Source organism: Scyliorhinus torazame, chromosome 5, assembly GCF_047496885.1.
Source record: "Scyliorhinus torazame isolate Kashiwa2021f chromosome 5, sScyTor2.1, whole genome shotgun sequence".
NCBI lineage: Eukaryota > Metazoa > Chordata > Chondrichthyes > Carcharhiniformes > Scyliorhinidae > Scyliorhinus > Scyliorhinus torazame.
The window spans coordinates 262,283,150-262,301,783 of NC_092711.1; the positions used below are offsets into that span (position 1 = coordinate 262,283,150).

At 48.3% G+C, this 18,634-nt stretch overlaps 1 protein-coding gene across 4 annotated transcripts in view; it reads left to right on the forward strand.

Moving 5' to 3' along the window:
- The window catches only part of taf1 (TAF1 RNA polymerase II, TATA box binding protein (TBP)-associated factor), a 222,772-nt gene that overhangs the window by 144,612 nt on the left and 59,526 nt on the right, over positions 1-18,634 (forward strand). For all 4 annotated transcript variants that reach the window (XM_072505461.1, XM_072505464.1, XM_072505462.1 and 1 more), the window contains 7 exons: positions 461-569; positions 1,447-1,545; positions 9,785-9,962; positions 15,217-15,284; positions 16,168-16,290; positions 16,396-16,488; positions 16,609-16,693. In XM_072505461.1, the coding sequence (XP_072361562.1) occupies positions 461-569; positions 1,447-1,545; positions 9,785-9,962; positions 15,217-15,284; positions 16,168-16,290; positions 16,396-16,488; positions 16,609-16,693 (755 nt within the window). The remainder of the gene's footprint in view (positions 1-460; positions 570-1,446; positions 1,546-9,784; positions 9,963-15,216; positions 15,285-16,167; positions 16,291-16,395; positions 16,489-16,608; positions 16,694-18,634) is intronic.

Below are 18,634 nucleotides of genomic sequence, written 5' to 3' on the forward strand. Positions count from 1 at the left end.
TGTGGGCGCAGGCTATGAAGAGGGTAAAAGCATCTTCCTCGTATGCCAGGCTTAGCCTTATTCAATTCAAGATAGTACATAAGGTGCATAAGACGATCGCCAGGATGAGCAGGTTCGTTGAGGGGGTGGAAGATAGGTGTGAATGGTGCGTGGGGAGGCCCGCGAACCATGTTCACATGTTTTGGACATGTCCGAAGCTGAAGAGGTTCAGGCAGGGGTACGTAGAAGTAATGTCTGAAGTGCTCAAGATCAAGGTGGCCCCGAGTCCAGAAGTGGCAATATTTGGTGTGTCAGAAGACCTGGGAGTCAATTTCCAGCATTCATTGTTGAATATCCATGAATCTATCATTTTCACAGTGCCATTGTGCATTGCCACTTCTGACTTATGCATCTGAATTTCTGAAGCATCCTTAACTTTTAAATTCACTTATTCTAAATATTCTAACATTTGATATTTCAGTGCAGATGAAGTGCGCAGGAAATCTTTGGTCCTCAAATTCCCCAAACAGCAACTTCCTCCGAAACGCCGTAGACGAGTGGGAACAACAGTGCATTGTGATTACCTAAATGTAAGCTCTCTTTTTATTTAAAATAAAAACAAAATTGCTGAAAATATTCTGAAGGTCTGGAAGCACCTGTGGAGAGAGAAACCGAATAAAAGTTTCAAGCTGAAAATTAGTTCATGACTGAAGGATGGTAGAAATGTAAATTATTTTTATATGTACCTGAAGTAGCGGTTATTGATTTCTGAGCCAAATGTAAAACGATTTACTAAAGCTTGCAACAGACATAGAACAGTTTTACTGGTATAATTTCAGTTCAAGAAATTCTACAGTATAATTTCAGCAATATCCTGCTATTCCTCACATTTTATTTATAGAAATCTTAAAAGAAGTGCAGGAAACTCTAGATTACTAAATATGAATGTACCCAGAAAGAGGGTGCACAGAGTTAACATGTTGTCTTTTAGAACATAAACTTGGAATTGTGTTGCATCTTTAAAATAGTTAATGACAAAGGAGCAAGAGATCTCATAGAGAATGGAGGTCAAGCAGTAATGTGTTCGGAGATTACTTTCTGCAGAGGCCATCAGTGATGATTGGAAAGTTTTTAATCCAGAGCTGGTAAAAGTGTGGCGTTGGTAGTAAGATCTAGACCGAGGCAGGCAATTTTGCCGAGATGGGAATAGGTGATTTTGGCAATAGGATAAAGATTTTGAAGCATGCAGATCAGTTTGAGGAAGTGCCTGAGAGAGCAACCAGTGTCTAAATCAATTTGGAGAAATTCTCGCACATTCATTGTATTAGATTTTTGGGAAGCTGTTTTGACAGACTGGAGTCAAGATCAGATAATTGTGTCAAATAAGAGATGAATAAGATTATTCTGGTAATCAGAGCTCTTGATGCTGCAAAACTGTTCACTTCTGTTTTCTTTCCCCCTTAATAGAGACCTCACAAGTCTATTCATAGGCGACGGACAGACCCGATGGTCACCCTATCATCCATTTTGGAAGGAATCATCAATGACATGCGAGACCTAGTAAATGTGAGAGTTCACAGATTTTATTTTATTTGAAGCTCAGGAGAAGGAACAGTTTAAAAACTGGATGCATGTTGAATTTTCACCTCTTGGACCTGCATTGAAACTTGGCCAACACTGATGGGATTATAATCTTTCCTGGCTGTATGGGTACATAAAAAGATGTTTTGGGAATCTCAATCCAGTTATCTTGGGCTCATAACACTAAACAGCCCATAAATTGATATCAGTGGACGCTCACTTCAGACGAATGGTTTAGAACAGCATTTCTCAAAATGGAACTCATCTGGGGTCCGTGGTAGGTCTGGCGGTTTTAAATTTGAGAAAAACTGTCTTTCCAGCTTGTCCAATCAAAGACGGTTTTTCACTTTGTTGCCACAGTAGTCAGTCTATCAGCAGCCAATGCATTGAAAAGTCAACCTCGGGTTGGACAAAGATAAAAACAAATTACTGCGGATGCTGGAATCTGAACCAAAAACAGTAAATACTGGACAATCTCAGCAGGTCTGACAGCATCCGTGGAGAGAAAAGGGAGCTAACGTTTTAAGTCTGGATGACTCTTTGTTTGGGTTACAGTATTACTTAAAAAGAGACACCAGGTTTGTAGCAATATAGCAGGATGGCTCTGGAAGCTGCTAAGGTTTTTCTTCAGGTAGAAGACTTGTCTTTTGTTTATTTAAAAGGGCTTTGAAAAGACAAGTTAGTTGAATTGGCAGGTGAATAAAAAATAGCGGTATCAGCTAAAACTAGAAATGTAGAGAAACTGAAGTGATTACACAACACTTAAATTTGAAAGAGATGCCAGAAACACAGCCTGGGTCATTGAAACCATCAGTAGAATTAGCTAAAATCCAGCTACTAATTAATTAATTAGAGATGCAGCAAAAAGAAATGGAAATGCAGCAAAAGGAAAAGAAATGGAGATGCAGCAAAAAGAAATGGAGATGCAACAAAAAGAGATGGAGATGCAACAAAAGGAAAAAGAAATGGAGATGGAAATGAGGAGGTTGGAAGTAGAGAGAGAGAGAGGAAAAATCAAAAGCGAGAAAGTTTCAGTTTAAGGCACTGGAAATTAGAGGGGAGCAGCCAGCAACTAGAGGGGAGCTTAATCTTAGAACAGAATGGAGTGGCGATACGTTTAAATTTATACAGGCCCTCTCAAAGGAAACACTTTTTCGGGCTTTTGAGAAAATAGCATCCCAAAGTAAATTGACGGGGTGGGCACAGGAAGTTTATGCTCGGAGGGGTTGTCTCAGAATTATGATGAGGTAAAAAGGCTATTCTGGGTGCAAATGAATTGGTTCCAGAAGCATATCGGCAAAAGTTTTAGAATTCAAGGACCTAGCTGGGACAGACGTATACCGAAATTCAAAAGGGTTAAGCAGGACAATTTTGACAGATGGGTATAATCATTGGGAGTTGCAGCATACAATGAAGCTCTGAGAGAGGTCACATTCTCATAAGAGTTAGAAAATGTCCTACCTTCTAAGATAAGAACCATGTTGAAGACCAAAGGGTGGCGACTGCTAGACAAGCAGCAATTGTGGCTGATGATTATGAGTTGATCCATAAATCTATGTTCCATCACCCCCATAATTTTGAAAAGGGTAGGAAATGGGAGAGTGAAAGGAATGTAGGTAGCCAAGGTAAGAAATGGATAACTGGGAATACTCTGTGATCTCCTCAGACCAGGAAGGAAGGTCCTGAGGGTGAAGATAAGACTCAAAGGCCTCGGTGTTACCATTGTAATAAGGTGGGGCACATTTGTTCAGTGTGTTGGAAGTTGCCAGGAAGGCCCATGGGACTTGTTGGAGTTCATAAGGGGGATTTTGAAAAGGGAACAAAAGTGGACAATATGACTGTAGACTTAACTGGACCTAGGAGACCTGAGGTAAACACTGCTGAGGGACCAATTGTGATGAATGAGGTAGAGGAGAGATATGCAGGGCTTTTGTCTAAGGGGAAGGTCCCCTTATACAGACCATAATCCGCTTGCATTTGTAGAGAAATTAAAAACCAGGAACGCAATATTATTCCGTTTGAGTTTATTATTACAACAGTTCAATGTTAAAAATGTATACTTTCTTGTAAAGAGTATTATGATTGCGGAAGCTTTGTCACAGATTTAAGGACTTTTTAGTTACAAATGTAGAGACTGGGAAGGGAACTTATATAATGGGGATGGATGGATGGATATGTGTTTGTGATTTATGTCTTGCATACCTCATAATGAAATGTACCGCCCCTGACGTTTCGTTCCTTTTAGGGTCCTTCCTGCTGATTCCCTTATTTTCCTTTGATTTTTTTTGCCGTTATCATTTTTGATCCATGGATGCTTAATGGACATCATTCTTTTAAGCCAAGCAGCAGAGAATGAGGAATTCAAAACTTACAACATATTACACACTCTGCTTGCTTTGGACAGAGAACTCAGACTCTGGCACCCAGGAGATGGGGTGGGATTCCCTTAGATTGGTTGGCTGGTGGCCAATGAATTGGCCACAAGGCTGAGTATTCTGCCTGGTAACAGGTGGTGATTGGATATTGGCTGAATGCGAAAGTAGAGTTTGAATCCTGGACACTCAGGAGGGAAAGGACTGTCCCTCTGTCTGTCCGTCTGTCTGTCCGTCTGTCTGCATGTTTCTCTCTCTCTTATACTGAATATTTACTATTTCATTATAATTGTTATAAATAAAAAGTAATTTTGTTTAAATTTACAAACCTAGTGACTCTAACTATTGGGCAGACAAGGCCCTAAGACCATTGGCATAATTCTAAGAATTAATGGTTAATTCAATCGTGTTGCGACTCCGATCAAGAGGGGGATGGAGGGGTCGGAATGACCGACCTGGGTGTCGTAACAAGAATCCACATGTGGGGGAGAGAGGCAAGAGTCTACGTGAGTGTGTGTGTGTGTGTGTGTGTGTGTGTGAGAAAGAGAGAGAGGGGGATGGAGACTCCGTGTGTGTGTGTGTGTGTGTGTGTGTGATAGAGAGGTGGGGGTCTCCCTGTGATAGAGAGGCGGGGGTCTCCCTGTGTTAGAGAGGCGGTGGTCTCGCTTTGAGAGAGAGGCGGGGGTCCCCCTGTGAGAGAGAGGCGGGGGTCCTCCTGTGAGAGAGAGGCGGGGGTCTCCCTGTGAGAGAGTGGTGGGGGTCCCCCTGTGCGAGAGGCGGGGGTCTCCCTGTGAGAGAGGCGGGGGTCTACCTGTGAGAGAGAGGCGGGGGTCCCCCTGTGCGAGAGAGGCGGGGGTCTCCCTGTGAGAGAGGCGGGGGTCTCCCTGTGAGAGAGAGGCGGGGGTCTCCCTGTGAGAGAGAGGCGGGGGTCTCCCTGTGAGAGAGAGGCGGGGGTCTCCCTGTGAGAGAGGCGGGGGTCTCCCTGTGAGAGACAGATGGGCGGGGGTCTCCCTGTGAGAGACAGAGAGGAGGGGGTCTCCCTGTGAGAGACAGAGAGGCGGGGGTCTCCCTGTGAGAGACAGAGAGGCGGGGGTCTCCCTGTGAGAGACGGAGAGGCGGGGGTCTCCCTGTGAGAGACGGAGAGGCGGGGGTCTCCCTGTGAGAGACGGAGAGGCGGGGGTCTCCCTGTGAGAGACGGAGAGGCGGGGGTCTCCCTGTGAGAGACGGAGAGGCGGGGGTCTCCCTGTGAGAGACGGAGAGGCGGGGGTCTCCCTGTGAGAGACGGAGAGGCGGGGGTCTCCCTGTGAGAGACGGAGAGGCGGGGGTCTCCCTGTGAGAGACGGAGAGGCGGGGGTCTCCCTGTGAGAGACGGAGAGGCGGGGGTCTCCCTGTGAGAGACGGAGAGGCGGGGGTCTCCCTGTGAGAGACGGAGAGGCGGGGGTCTCCCTGTGAGAGACGGAGAGGCGGGGGTCTCCCTGTGAGAGACGGAGAGGCGGGGGTCTCCCTGTGAGAGACGGAGAGGCGGGGGTCTCCCTGTGAGAGACGGAGAGGCGGGGGTCTCCCTGTGAGAGACGGAGAGGCGGGGGGTCTCCCTGTGAGAGACGGAGAGGCGGGGGTCTCCCTGTGAGAGACGGAGAGGCGGGGGTCTCCCTGTGAGAGACGGAGAGGCGGGGGTCTCCCTGTGAGAGACGGAGAGGCGGGGGTCTCCCTGTGAGAGACGGAGAGGCGGGGGTCTCCCTGTGAGAGACGGAGAGGCGGGGGTCTCCCTGTGAGAGACGGAGAGGCGGGGGTCTCCCTGTGAGAGACGGAGAGGCGGGGGTCTCCCTGTGAGAGACGGAGAGGCGGGGGTCTCCCTGTGAGAGACGGAGAGGCGGGGGTCTCCCTGTGAGAGACGGAGAGGCGGGGGTCTCCCTGTGAGAGACGGAGAGGCGGGGGTCTCCCTGTGAGAGACGGAGAGGCGGGGGTCTCCCTGTGAGAGACGGAGAGGCGGGGGTCTCCCTGTGAGAGACGGAGAGGCGGGGGTCTCCCTGTGAGAGACGGAGAGGCGGGGGTCTCCCTGTGAGAGACGGAGAGGCGGGGGTCTCCCTGTGAGAGACGGAGAGGCGGGGGTCTCCCTGTGAGAGACGGAGAGGCGGGGGTCTCCCTGTGAGAGACGGAGAGGCGGGGGTCTCCCTGTGAGAGACGGAGAGGCGGGGGTCTCCCTGTGAGAGACGGAGAGGCGGGGGTCTCCCTGTGAGAGACGGAGAGGCGGGGGTCTCCCTGTGAGAGACGGAGAGGCGGGGGTCTCCCTGTGAGAGACGGAGAGGCGGGGGTCTCCCTGTGAGAGACGGAGAGGCGGGGGTCTCCCTGTGAGAGACGGAGAGGCGGGGGTCTCCCTGTGAGAGACGGAGAGGCGGGGGTCTCCCTGTGAGAGACGGAGAGGCGGGGGTCTCCCTGTGAGAGACGGAGAGGCGGGGGTCTCCCTGTGAGAGACGGAGAGGCGGGGGTCTCCCTGTGAGAGACGGAGAGGCGGGGGTCTCCCTGTGAGAGACGGAGAGGCGGGGGTCTCCCTGTGAGAGACGGAGAGGCGGGGGTCTCCCTGTGAGAGACGGAGAGGCGGGGGTCTCCCTGTGAGAGACGGAGAGGCGGGGGTCTCCCTGTGAGAGACGGAGAGGCGGGGGTCTCCCTGTGAGAGACGGAGAGGCGGGGGTCTCCCTGTGAGAGACGGAGAGGCGGGGGTCTCCCTGTGAGAGACGGAGAGGCGGGGGTCTCCCTGTGAGAGACGGAGAGGCGGGGGTCTCCCTGTGAGAGACGGAGAGGCGGGGGTCTCCCTGTGAGAGACGGAGAGGCGGGGGTCTCCCTGTGAGAGACGGAGAGGCGGGGGTCTCCCTGTGAGAGACGGAGAGGCGGGGGTCTCCCTGTGAGAGACGGAGAGGCGGGGGTCTCCCTGTGAGAGACGGAGAGGCGGGGGTCTCCCTGTGAGAGACGGAGAGGCGGGGGTCTCCCTGTGAGAGACGGAGAGGCGGGGGTCTCCCTGTGAGAGACGGAGAGGCGGGGGTCTCCCTGTGAGAGACGGAGAGGCGGGGGTCTCCCTGTGAGAGACGGAGAGGCGGGGGTCTCCCTGTGAGAGACGGAGAGGCGGGGGTCTCCCTGTGAGAGACGGAGAGGCGGGGGTCTCCCTGTGAGAGACGGAGAGGCGGGGGTCTCCCTGTGAGAGACGGAGAGGCGGGGGTCTCCCTGTGAGAGACGGAGAGGCGGGGGTCTCCCTGTGAGAGACGGAGAGGCGGGGGTCTCCCTGTGAGAGACGGAGAGGCGGGGGTCTCCCTGTGAGAGACGGAGAGGCGGGGGTCTCCCTGTGAGAGACGGAGAGGCGGGGGTCTCCCTGTGAGAGACGGAGAGGCGGGGGTCTCCCTGTGAGAGACGGAGAGGCGGGGGTCTCCCTGTGAGAGACGGAGAGGCGGGGGTCTCCCTGTGAGAGACGGAGAGGCGGGGGTCTCCCTGTGAGAGACGGAGAGGCGGGGGTCTCCCTGTGAGAGACGGAGAGGCGGGGGTCTCCCTGTGAGAGACGGAGAGGCGGGGGTCTCCCTGTGAGAGACGGAGAGGCGGGGGTCTCCCTGTGAGAGACGGAGAGGCGGGGGTCTCCCTGTGAGAGACGGAGAGGCGGGGGTCTCCCTGTGAGAGACGGAGAGGCGGGGGTCTCCCTGTGAGAGACGGAGAGGCGGGGGTCTCCCTGTGAGAGACGGAGAGGCGGGGGTCTCCCTGTGAGAGACGGAGAGGCGGGGGTCTCCCTGTGAGAGACGGAGAGGCGGGGGTCTCCCTGTGAGAGACGGAGAGGCGGGGGTCTCCCTGTGAGAGACGGAGAGGCGGGGGTCTCCCTGTGAGAGACGGAGAGGCGGGGGTCTCCCTGTGAGAGACGGAGAGGCGGGGGTCTCCCTGTGAGAGACGGAGAGGCGGGGGTCTCCCTGTGAGAGACGGAGAGGCGGGGGTCTCCCTGTGAGAGACGGAGAGGCGGGGGTCTCCCTGTGAGAGACGGAGAGGCGGGGGTCTCCCTGTGAGAGACGGAGAGGCGGGGGTCTCCCTGTGAGAGACGGAGAGGCGGGGGTCTCCCTGTGAGAGACGGAGAGGCGGGGGTCTCCCTGTGAGAGACGGAGAGGCGGGGGTCTCCCTGTGAGAGACGGAGAGGCGGGGGTCTCCCTGTGAGAGACGGAGAGGCGGGGGTCTCCCTGTGAGAGACGGAGAGGCGGGGGTCTCCCTGTGAGAGACGGAGAGGCGGTGGTCTCCCTGTGAGAGACGGAGCGGCGGGGGTCTCCCTGTGAGAGACGGAGAGGCGGGGGTCTCCCTGTGAGAGACGGAGAGGCGGGGGTCTCCCTGTGAGAGACGGAGAGGCGGGGGTCTCCCTGTGAGAGACGGAGAGGCGGGGGTCTCCCTGTGAGAGACGGAGAGGCGGGGGTCTCCCTGTGAGAGACGGAGAGGCGGGGGTCTCCCTGTGAGAGACGGAGAGGCGGGGGTCTCCCTGTGAGAGACGGAGAGGCGGGGGTCTCCCTGTGAGAGACGGAGAGGCGGGGGTCTCCCTGTGAGAGACGGAGAGGCGGGGGTCTCCCTGTGAGAGACGGAGAGGCGGGGGTCTCCCTGTGAGAGACGGAGAGGCGGGGGTCTCCCTGTGAGAGACGGAGAGGCGGGGGTCTCCCTGTGAGAGACGGAGAGGCGGGGGTCTCCCTGTGAGAGGCGGAGAGGCGGGGGTCTCCCTGTGAGAGGCGGAGAGGCGGGGGTCTCCCTGTGAGAGGCGGAGAGGCGGGGGTCTCTCTGTGAGAGACAGAGAGAGCGAGGTGGGAGTCCCCGTGTGAGTGAGGTGGGCGCCTACGTGTGAGAGAGAGGTGGATGGCTACGTGTGAGAGAAAGGTGGATGGCTACGTGTGAGAGAGAGGTGGGCGTCTACGTGTGAGAGAGAGGTGGACGTGTATGTGTGTGAGTGGGAGAGGCGAGAGTCTACTTGTGTGAGAGAGAGGGAGAGAGGTGCGGGAATCTACGTGTGAGAGAGAGGTGAGAGTCTACGTGGGAGAAAGAGGTGGGCGTCTGCGTGTGAGAGAGAGGTGGACGTGTATGTGTGTGAGTGGGAGAGGCGAGAGTCTACGTGTGTGAGAGAGAGGGAGAGAGGTGCGGGAGTCTACATGTGAGAGAGAGGTGAGAGTCTACGTGTGAGAGAGAGGCGACAGTCTACGTGCGAGTGAGAGACAGGTGGGAGCCTACGTGTGAGTGAGAGAGAGGCGGAAAGCTGTGTGCCTGCGAGAGAGGTGCGAGTGTTTGTGCTACTATTACGTCTGAGTGTGTGTGATATCAGAATTCAGGTCTCTAGCAACACCTAGTATTAAACAAGTTTGTGCGCAAAAGAAGAAGCATCACTTCTCCCATTGATAATTATCAATATAACACCTAAGTACATGTTGAATAAGATAAGTTTTTAATTTTAGAAATCAATGAAATATCAATGTTTTAACTGTTTTTGTCTGTATGTATCTATTGCACAAAAACAATCAATTTTTTGTGGATTACCTGTTTAACATAATAAGAATGATCTTTCGGGTTCTTCAGTACTCTTGGGAGATCAAAAGGATTTCATGGCAGAAAACGTTTGGGATACTTTGGTTTAGAAAATTAAATCTTTTCATACCTGTTGGGATTATATTCATTTGGGAAATGTGCTGGAAAGGTATCCCTTTGCACTATTCATGTTAACATGCTCTATAATATCATTCAGTTCTGTTTTTACACTAAACTGTTTTGAAAGTAAGCATGTGAGAGGATAATATGTTGGTTCAACAAGAGGGACGTTTCCATTTCATTTGACCTATGGTAAGTTCTCTTGCTCTCCACAGACTTATCCATTCCATACTCCAGTTAACGCGAAGGTTGTGAAAGATTATTATAAAATTATCACGAAACCAATGGACTTGCAGACCTTGAGAGAGAATGTACGCAAACGGATGTGCCATTCACGTGAAGAATTCCGAGAGCAAGTGGAACTTATTGTAAAAAACTGTGCCACGTATAATGGTAAGAGTTGCAGGTTATTGCTACAAAATCATTTACATTTATTTTTAAGTTCATGAAGGAGCTCTGAGTCATAATGTATAATGGTTATATTTCTTAAATAAAGTGTTGAGTAAATTGGATAACCGAACCAAGTCAATGTTGAAAGATTTGAGGTAAGGATGAGAAAAGGAAAATAACCTTGAAGGATAGCATAAGTAGAATAGAGGAGTGGAAAATGGCATGCAGATACACAAGTCATTAAAGGTATCAGTACAAGTAGATAAAACCATAAAAAGGCAAATGGAGTTCTCGGTTTTGTGTCTAAAGTTCTGGAAAGGAAAAATGAAGTAATCTTGAATTTGTGCAAGTCATTAGGCCAATGTTGGAGTAATTTGCACATTTTCAAGCAACTCTCTTTAGGAGAATTAAAAAGCAATGGAAAAAAGTGCAATTAGATTCCCAGGATGTTGCATGTGTTAAGGAATATGTTATTGGGAAAGGGTTGTGAATTTAGGGCTTTGTTCATTAGAATGAAATGTTTCGGGAAATCAGATGTCAAATCTTAAAAATTATGATGGATTAAAGGTATAAAAATGATTGTTTCCACTGATTGAGACAGCAATGTGATGGCACATACCTCTTGAGCAAAGTGTTTGGAATGTGGAATTGCTGAAATAGAGTACATAACTTATTCTGAAAGGGAATTACACAGTTGATCAAAAAAGAGGAAGTTTAAATGACATGAGACGCGTGAAGCAGAATGTAACATGAGCTACTATGGGAGGTGGTGGTACTGTCAGTGGACTAATAATCCAGAGACCTAGGGTGGGGATGGTGAAATTTGAATTAAACAGAAGTCTGGAATTAAAGTTGAATGAAACCATTATTGATTGTCATCAGAGCCCATCTGGTTCACTAATGCCCTTCAGGGAAGGAAATTTTCAGTTCATACCTGGTCTGGCCTACATGTGACTCCACATGCACCGCAATGTAGTTGACACCACAATGTAGTTTACATGGATTTCAGCAAAACCTTTGACAAGGTCCCATATGAGAGACTTATAAAGAAGCAGAGGCACATGGGATACAGAGCAAGGTGGATTCAAAATTGGTTTAGTTGTAAGAGACAGAGGTGTGATGACAGATGGCTGCTTTAGTGACTGGAAGCCAGTGTCTAGTAGCATACTACAGGGATCTGTACTAGGTCCCCTATTATTCATCATTTATATAAACAACATAAATGACTATGTGGGGGGTAGGATCAGAATGTTTGCGGATAACGTTAAGATTGGCCAGGTGGTTAACAGTGAGGTTGAGTGTCTTGGGTTACAGGAAGATATAGACGGGATGGTCAAATGGGCAGATAAGTGGCAGATCAGATTTGACAAGGAAGTATTCAATGAATGGCATGACACTGGGAAGTTCCGAGGAACAAAGGGACCTTGGTGTGTTTGTCCATCGATCTCTGAAGGCGAAGGGCGGGTTGATAAGGTGGTGAAAAAGGCATATGAGACACGTGCCTTTATCAGTCGAGGCATAGATTACAAAAACAGGGAGGCCATGTTGGAGTTATATCGAACTTTGGTGAGGCCACAGCTGGAGTGCTGAGTGCATTTCTGGTTGCCACATTATAGGAATGATGTGATTGAACTGGAGGGGGTGCAGAGGAGATTCACCAAGATGTTGCCTGGGTTGGTACATTTAAGTTATGAAGGGAAGTTGGATAGGATTGGGTTGTTTTTGCTGGAACAGAGAAGACTGAGGAACTACCTGATTGAGGAACTACAAGATTATGAGGAGCATGGACAGGATGCATAGGGAACAGCTGTTCCCCTTATTTGAAAGGTCAGTCTCGAGGGGGTACAAGTTCAAGATGAGGGACAGGAGATTTGGGGGAATGTGAGGGGAAAACTTTTTTACCAAGAGGGTGCTAGAGGCAGATAGCCTCCCAACCTTTAAAAAGTATCGGATGAACACTTGGCACGTCATAACATTCAAGGCTATGGACCAAGTGCTGGCAATTGGGATTAGGTAGGTAGGTTAGGTGCTTTTCATGTGTTGGTGCAGACTCGATGGGCCGAAGGACCTCTTCACTGTATTTTCTGTGATTTTGTGATTCTGACTGTTAAGTGCCCTCTGAAATGTCCGAGCCAACCATTACAATGACAACAAAATGAAACCAGTAGACCACTCAGCATTGACCCAGAAACAACGGCAAACCCAGGTCTGTCGACCCTGCAAAATTCTTCTTACTAACATCTGGGGGCTTTTGTCAAAATTGGGAGAGCTGTCTGGAAAAGGCACGTAACAGTCATAATCATGGAATCGCACCTTCCAGATAATGTCCCAGATACCACTATCACCCTTCCTGGGCATGTCCTGTCCCACCAGCAGGACAGACCCAGCAAATGTGGCGGTACAATGGTGTACAGTTGGGAGGGAGGTGCCTTGGGAGTCCTCTACATCGACTCTGGCACCAGGTCAAACATTGGCAGGAAAAGCCTGCTGATTGCCATGCACTGTGTTGAACACCAGGAGAAAGAACTGAGGATGACAAGGACACAGAATGTACTCTGAGTGGGGGACTTCAATGTCCATCACCAAGAGTAACTCAATAGCACCACTACTGACCAAGCTGGCTGGATCCTAAAGGATATAGATGCGAGACTGAGTCTGCAGCAGGTGGTGACAGGGTCAACAAGAGGGAAAAACATAATTGACTTCATCTTCATCATCCTACCTGTCCATGACAGTAGGAGTGACCACTGCACAGTCCTTGTGGAGACAAAGTCCCACCTTCATATTCAGGATACCCTCCATTGTGTTGTGTGGCACTACCACTAAATGAGAGAGATTTTGCACAGGTCTAGCAACGCCAGAGTGGGCCCCCATGAGGTACTGTGGGCCATCAGCAGCAGCAGAATTGGACTCGACCACAATCTGTAACCTCATGGCACGGCATATCCCCCACTTTGCCATTACCACCAAGCCAGGAGATCAATCCTGGTTCAATGAAGAGTGCTGGAGGGCATGCCAGGAGTAATATCAAGCATACCTAAAAATGAGGTGTCAACCTGGTGAAGCTACAACACAGGATGACTTGCGTGCCAAATAGAATTAGCAGTAAGTCCACAACCAATGGATCAGATCTGAGCTCTGCAGTCCTGCCACCTCCAATTGTGAATGGTGGTGGACAATTAAACAATAGGCTGGAAGAGGAGGCCTCATAAGCATCCCCATCCTCAATGATGGAGGTGCCCAGTACATCAGTGCAAAAGATTAGGCTGCAGTATTCAGCCAGAAGTGCAGAGTAGATGATCCATCTCGGCCTCCTCCGAGGGTCCCTAGTGTTACAGATGTTCAGCCAATTCAATTGACTCCATAGATAAAGAACCCATGGATCTATGGATTCTATGATATCAAGAAATGGCTGAAGGTACTGGATACTGGAAAGGCTATGGGCCCTGAAAATGTTCCAGAAATAGTACTGAAGACTTATGTTCCAGAGCTTTCCACGCCCCTGGGAAAGCAGTTCAGCTACAACATTGGCATCTACACAGCAATGTGGAAAATTGCCCAGGCATGTCCTGTACACAAGAAACAGGACAAATCCAACCGGTCAATTACTGCCCCATCAGTTGACTCTTGATCATCAGTAAAGTAATGGAAGGGGTCATCAACAGTACTATTAAGTGACACTTAAAAAATAACTTGCTCACAGATGTTCAGCTTGGATTCAGTCAGGGGCACTCAACTCCTGACCTCATTAAAGCCTTTGTTCAAATGTGGGCTAAAGAGCTGAATTCCAGCCTTGAGGTGAGAGTGGCTGCCCTTGACATCAAGGTAGTATTTGACTGGGTCTGGCTTTAAGGAGCCCGAGCAAATCTTGAGTCAATGGGAATCAGGGAGAAAACTCTGCTGATTGGAGTTATACCTGGCATAAAAGAAGATGGTTGTGGTGGTTGCAGGTCAGTCATTTCTGCTCCAGGACATCGCTGCAGGAGTTCCTCAGGGGAGTGCAACTACTTACAGGCCCTAGGCCTGACCAACTTCAATTGCTTCATCAATGACCTTCCTTCGATCATAAGGTCAGAGGTGGGGATGTTCATTGTGCAATCATCAATGTTTAGCACCATTCGCAACTCTTCAAATACTAAAGCAGTCCATGTCCAAATGCAAAACCTGGACAATACCCAGACTTGGGCTTACAGGTGGCAAGTAGCATTCATGCCACACAAGTGGCAGGCAATGATCATCTCCAATTAGAGAGAGAATCTAACTGTCACTTTATGACATTCAGTGGCATTACCATCACTGAATGCCCCACTATCAATATCCTGGAGGTTATCATTGACTAAAACTTGAACTGGGCTAGCCACATAAATACTGTGGCTAGACGGGCAGGTCAGAGGCTAGGAATTCTGCAGCCTGTAATTCAACCCCTAAAGCCTGTCCACCATCTATAAGGCACAAGTCAGGCGTGAAATGGAATACCCTCCTCTTGCCTGGATGAGTGCAGCTCCAACAACACTCAAGAAACGTGACATAATCCAGGACAAAGCAGCTTGCTTGCTTGGCACCCCTTCCACAAACATTAATCCCCTCCACCACCGATGAACAGTGGCAGCAGTGTGCACCATCTGCAAGATGCACTGCAGGGACTCACCAAAGCTCCCTCGGCAACACCTTCCAAACTCACTACCTACCACCATCTAGAAGGACGAGGGCAGTAGAATGATAGAACACCACCTCCTGAAGGTTCCCCTCCAAGTCACTCATCATCCTGACTTGGAAATATATCGCCATTCCTTCATTGTTGCTGGGTCAAAATCATGGAACTCCCTCCTTAACAGCACTGTGCGTGTACCTACAGCTCAGGGACAGCAACGGTTCAAGAAGGCAGCTCACCACTACCTTCTGCAGGGCAACTAGGGCAATAAATGCTGGCCTAGCTAGTGACGTCCATCTCCCATAAATTAATTTTTAAAAACCTATCTTGTGTGGAGAAAAAAATGGATGCAGACATGATCGTGAAAATGGCCTGTTTCTGTACTGCAACATACTGTGAGTGAGCTGGAACTCCATCTGGTTGACTAAGTGGGTGTGGAATAATTTGGAAGCTGGCAGTTATGAAGTGGCAATTGTGCATATATTTGGATGGATAAGTGATAATTTGTGTGAGGAGAGTAGAATGGTAGGTTGTACGCAGGTAGGTGCATGGTCACAGAAGTAAAATGTGAGTGGCTGCACTGAGCACCTATTTGCCTCTCTCCAGGTACGAAGCATCCTCTGACCCAAATTGCCCAAAGTATGGTGGAACTCTGTGACATGAAGTTCAAAGAGGTGAATAGTAAGACTCATTCTGTATCAGCTTACTGTGTGCTTCCCATTGCAACCTATAATCTCTGCTTTTTTACATTACTGTGCTTAAAAATACGAAAATAATTCTAAGAATATCCAGTAAAATTTGAATTAAATATTTATAAAATAAAAGGTTGTTCCTTGTTAAGTTCATTTTCTGAAGGGCATGTTTACGGCTATTATAGTGTAATTGTCACTTTAACACATTTTTGATGTACCGTTCATGAGACATTTTGTGCGCACATGAAAACCGTAAAAATTGTGCCCTTTGCAATGGGTGAGATTGAACTGACCAGGCACTGAGTGAAGGAAATACTCCATCATTCATTCCCTGAAAGACTCTGTGAAGTGTAGTCATTGTTGTAAAGTAAGAACATGATTATCAATTTGTGCTCAACGGGGTCTCACAAGCAGCAATCAATTATTTCCATATTATCTGTTGTTCACATCTTGGTTCAGGGATAAATACTGACCTGAATATTTGGAGAAACTCTGCTGCTCTTTGAAACAATGCTGTGGTGATTTTTATATCTATCTATCTGAAGAAGCAAGCTGGCCCTTGACCAAACTTCTCATTCAAATGACAGAACCTCAGATAGCACTCTCTCAATACTGCACTGCCAATCTAGGTTTTTGTGCTGGTTTCTGAGACTGGCACCTGTCACTCACTGAGCATTCACTAATCCTGTTTTCTGACCTTCTCTATTTTCCTCTCAACTAGCATGTAGTCCCTGTCAACTTGGGAAATTCACAATGCCATCTTTATAGCTTAAGATTTTTTTCGGAGGATTTGCAAAGTGTTAACCTCAATGGAATGGGATTAGTTTTTGATGATTATTTTCAAGATTTTATTTGCTTTTATTAGAAAGAAGATAAACTGGTCCGCCTGGAGAAAGCCATTAATCCTCTCCTGGACGATGACGATCAAGTTGCCTTCTCCTTTATACTGGACAATATCGTTACTCAAAAGATGATGGCTGTGCCAGATGTAAGTTGGACTCGATGTGTCTGTCTCTTCCAAAGGACTGATGCAAATTAAATTGAGAGTCCTGTTAGGATCTGTATTGCTAACACTTTTCCTCCTTCCTGTCAGTCCTGGCCCTTCCATCATCCCGTTAACAAGAAGTTTGTTCCTGATTATTACAAAGTGATCACAAATCCCATGGACCTTGAAACAGTGCGAAAGGTATGAAAATTAACTTAATAACATTTTGGAAGCTTCTGAGTGGCTGCATGGAAATTGTGCACTCACTTGTCAATTCTGTGAGGGAGTTATTAAAATCTCTGAATGTTTCTGGTGTTGCAGAATATTTCCAAACACAAGTACCATAATCGTGAGGTATTCCTGCAGGATGTGGAACTTATTCTCTCCAACAGTATCAAGTATAATGGTAAAACCCATAACATGCCTTCTTAACACAGTTCGGTCACTGCATTTGTAATTGTGTCTCAATAATTTTTTAATTTAATGAACAGTCCTTGTATTCACCTGTATAAGTGAAACTGTATGTGTTTGGCTTTGGGGTGAGAATGAGCTACAGGCTGTGCTGAATCAAAAGGAATGTTGTTTCTGCTGTTCAGGGGAGAAATATATACAGTAGTTTAAAACAAATGTGAGTTACAATAAAAAAAGTGTTCAATCATAAACTTCAACAAAGAAGTTCTGTTCTAACAAAGAAATTAAAAGTACACCAACCAGGAAAAATGTTGGCATTGTTGGCCTGTAAGAAACGTGGTGAAAGTGGGCATGAAATGGAGAGAGAGACGATACAGTGGAATTCTTCTCAAACCTTTTGGATAGTTTGCACCAAATGCTCGCAAAGCCTTTCTCCCATACTGTTGCTTCACAGCGCCAGGGTCCAAGGTTCGATTCCTGGCTTGGGTCACTGTCTTTGTGGAGTCTGCATGTTCTCCCTGTGGGTTTCCTCCAGGTGCTCCGGTTTCCTCCCGCAGGTCCCAAAAGACGTGCTGTTACGTAATTTGGACGTTTTGAATTCTCCCTCAGTGTACCTGAGCAGGCGCCAGGGTGTGGAGACTAGGAGATTTTCACAGTGGCTTCATTGCAGTGTTAATGTAAGCCTACTTGTGACAATAATAAAGATTATTATTATTTGCGATCCATTGATGGATTAAAACCAAACACCACTTCAGAAAGGAAGGCCAGTCCACTGTAGCCAGCTCACTTTGCAGAGGGAGCCTTCTTCGGGTTTATCAGCAAAAAGGAGAATTTTGTACTCGCAAAAAAGATCACCTTGATTTGAGAGGCTCGTATATTTAAGTAGCACAACTAAATCAAGGTAAAATATTATAGTAACTAAGCTAAAATATTCAAGTAACAGATCAATAGAATTAAAGAGTTTTAAATGTTTACAACATGGAAACAGGCACATGGGCCCAGCTGGTCCATACCGCCCAGTTTCTATCACTAAGCTAGTCCCACTTGCCTGCATTTGACCCATATCCCTCTATACCCACCCTGCCCATGTAACTAACTGCTTTTCAAAGGACAAAATTGTGCCCGCCTCTACCACTGCCTCTGGCAGCCCTTTCCAGATGCTCACCACCCTCTGTGTGAAGGAATTTCCCCTCTGGTTTCTTTTGTATCTCTCTCCTCTCACCTTAAACCTATGCCCTCTAGTTCCAGACTCCTCTACCTTTGAGAAAAGATGTTGACTATCTACCTTATCGATGCTTCTCATTATTTTATAGACCTGTTTAAGATCACCCCTAAGCCTCCTACGCTCCCGGGAAAAAGGTCCCAGCCTATCCAGTCTCTCCTTATAACTCAGCATCCTCGTAAATCTCTTCTGCACTCTTTGTAGTTTAACAATATCCTTCCTACATAGGGTGACCAGAACTGAACACAGTATTCCATGTGTGGTCTTACCAATGTCTTGTACAACTTCAACAAGACGTTCCAACTCCTGTATTCAACATTCTGACCAATAAAACCGAGCACCCTGAATACTTTCTTACCACCCTGTCCACCTGCGACTCCACCTTCAAGGAGCTTTAAAACTGTATTCCTAGATCTCTTTGTTCTGTAACTCTCCCCAACTCCCTACCTGCCCTGATTTGATCTACCAAAATGCATCACCTCACATTTATCCAAATTAAACCTCCATCTGCCATTCATCGGCCCACTGGCCCAATTTGTCAAGATCCTGTTGCAATCTTGTATAACCTTCTTCACTATCCACTATGCCACCAATCTTATATATATGACAGTGGACCCAGCACTGATCCCTGAGGCACACTGCTGGTCACAGGCCTCCACAACCAGCTTTGGCTTTGGTCGCCAAGCCAATTTTGTATCCAATTGGCTACCTCAC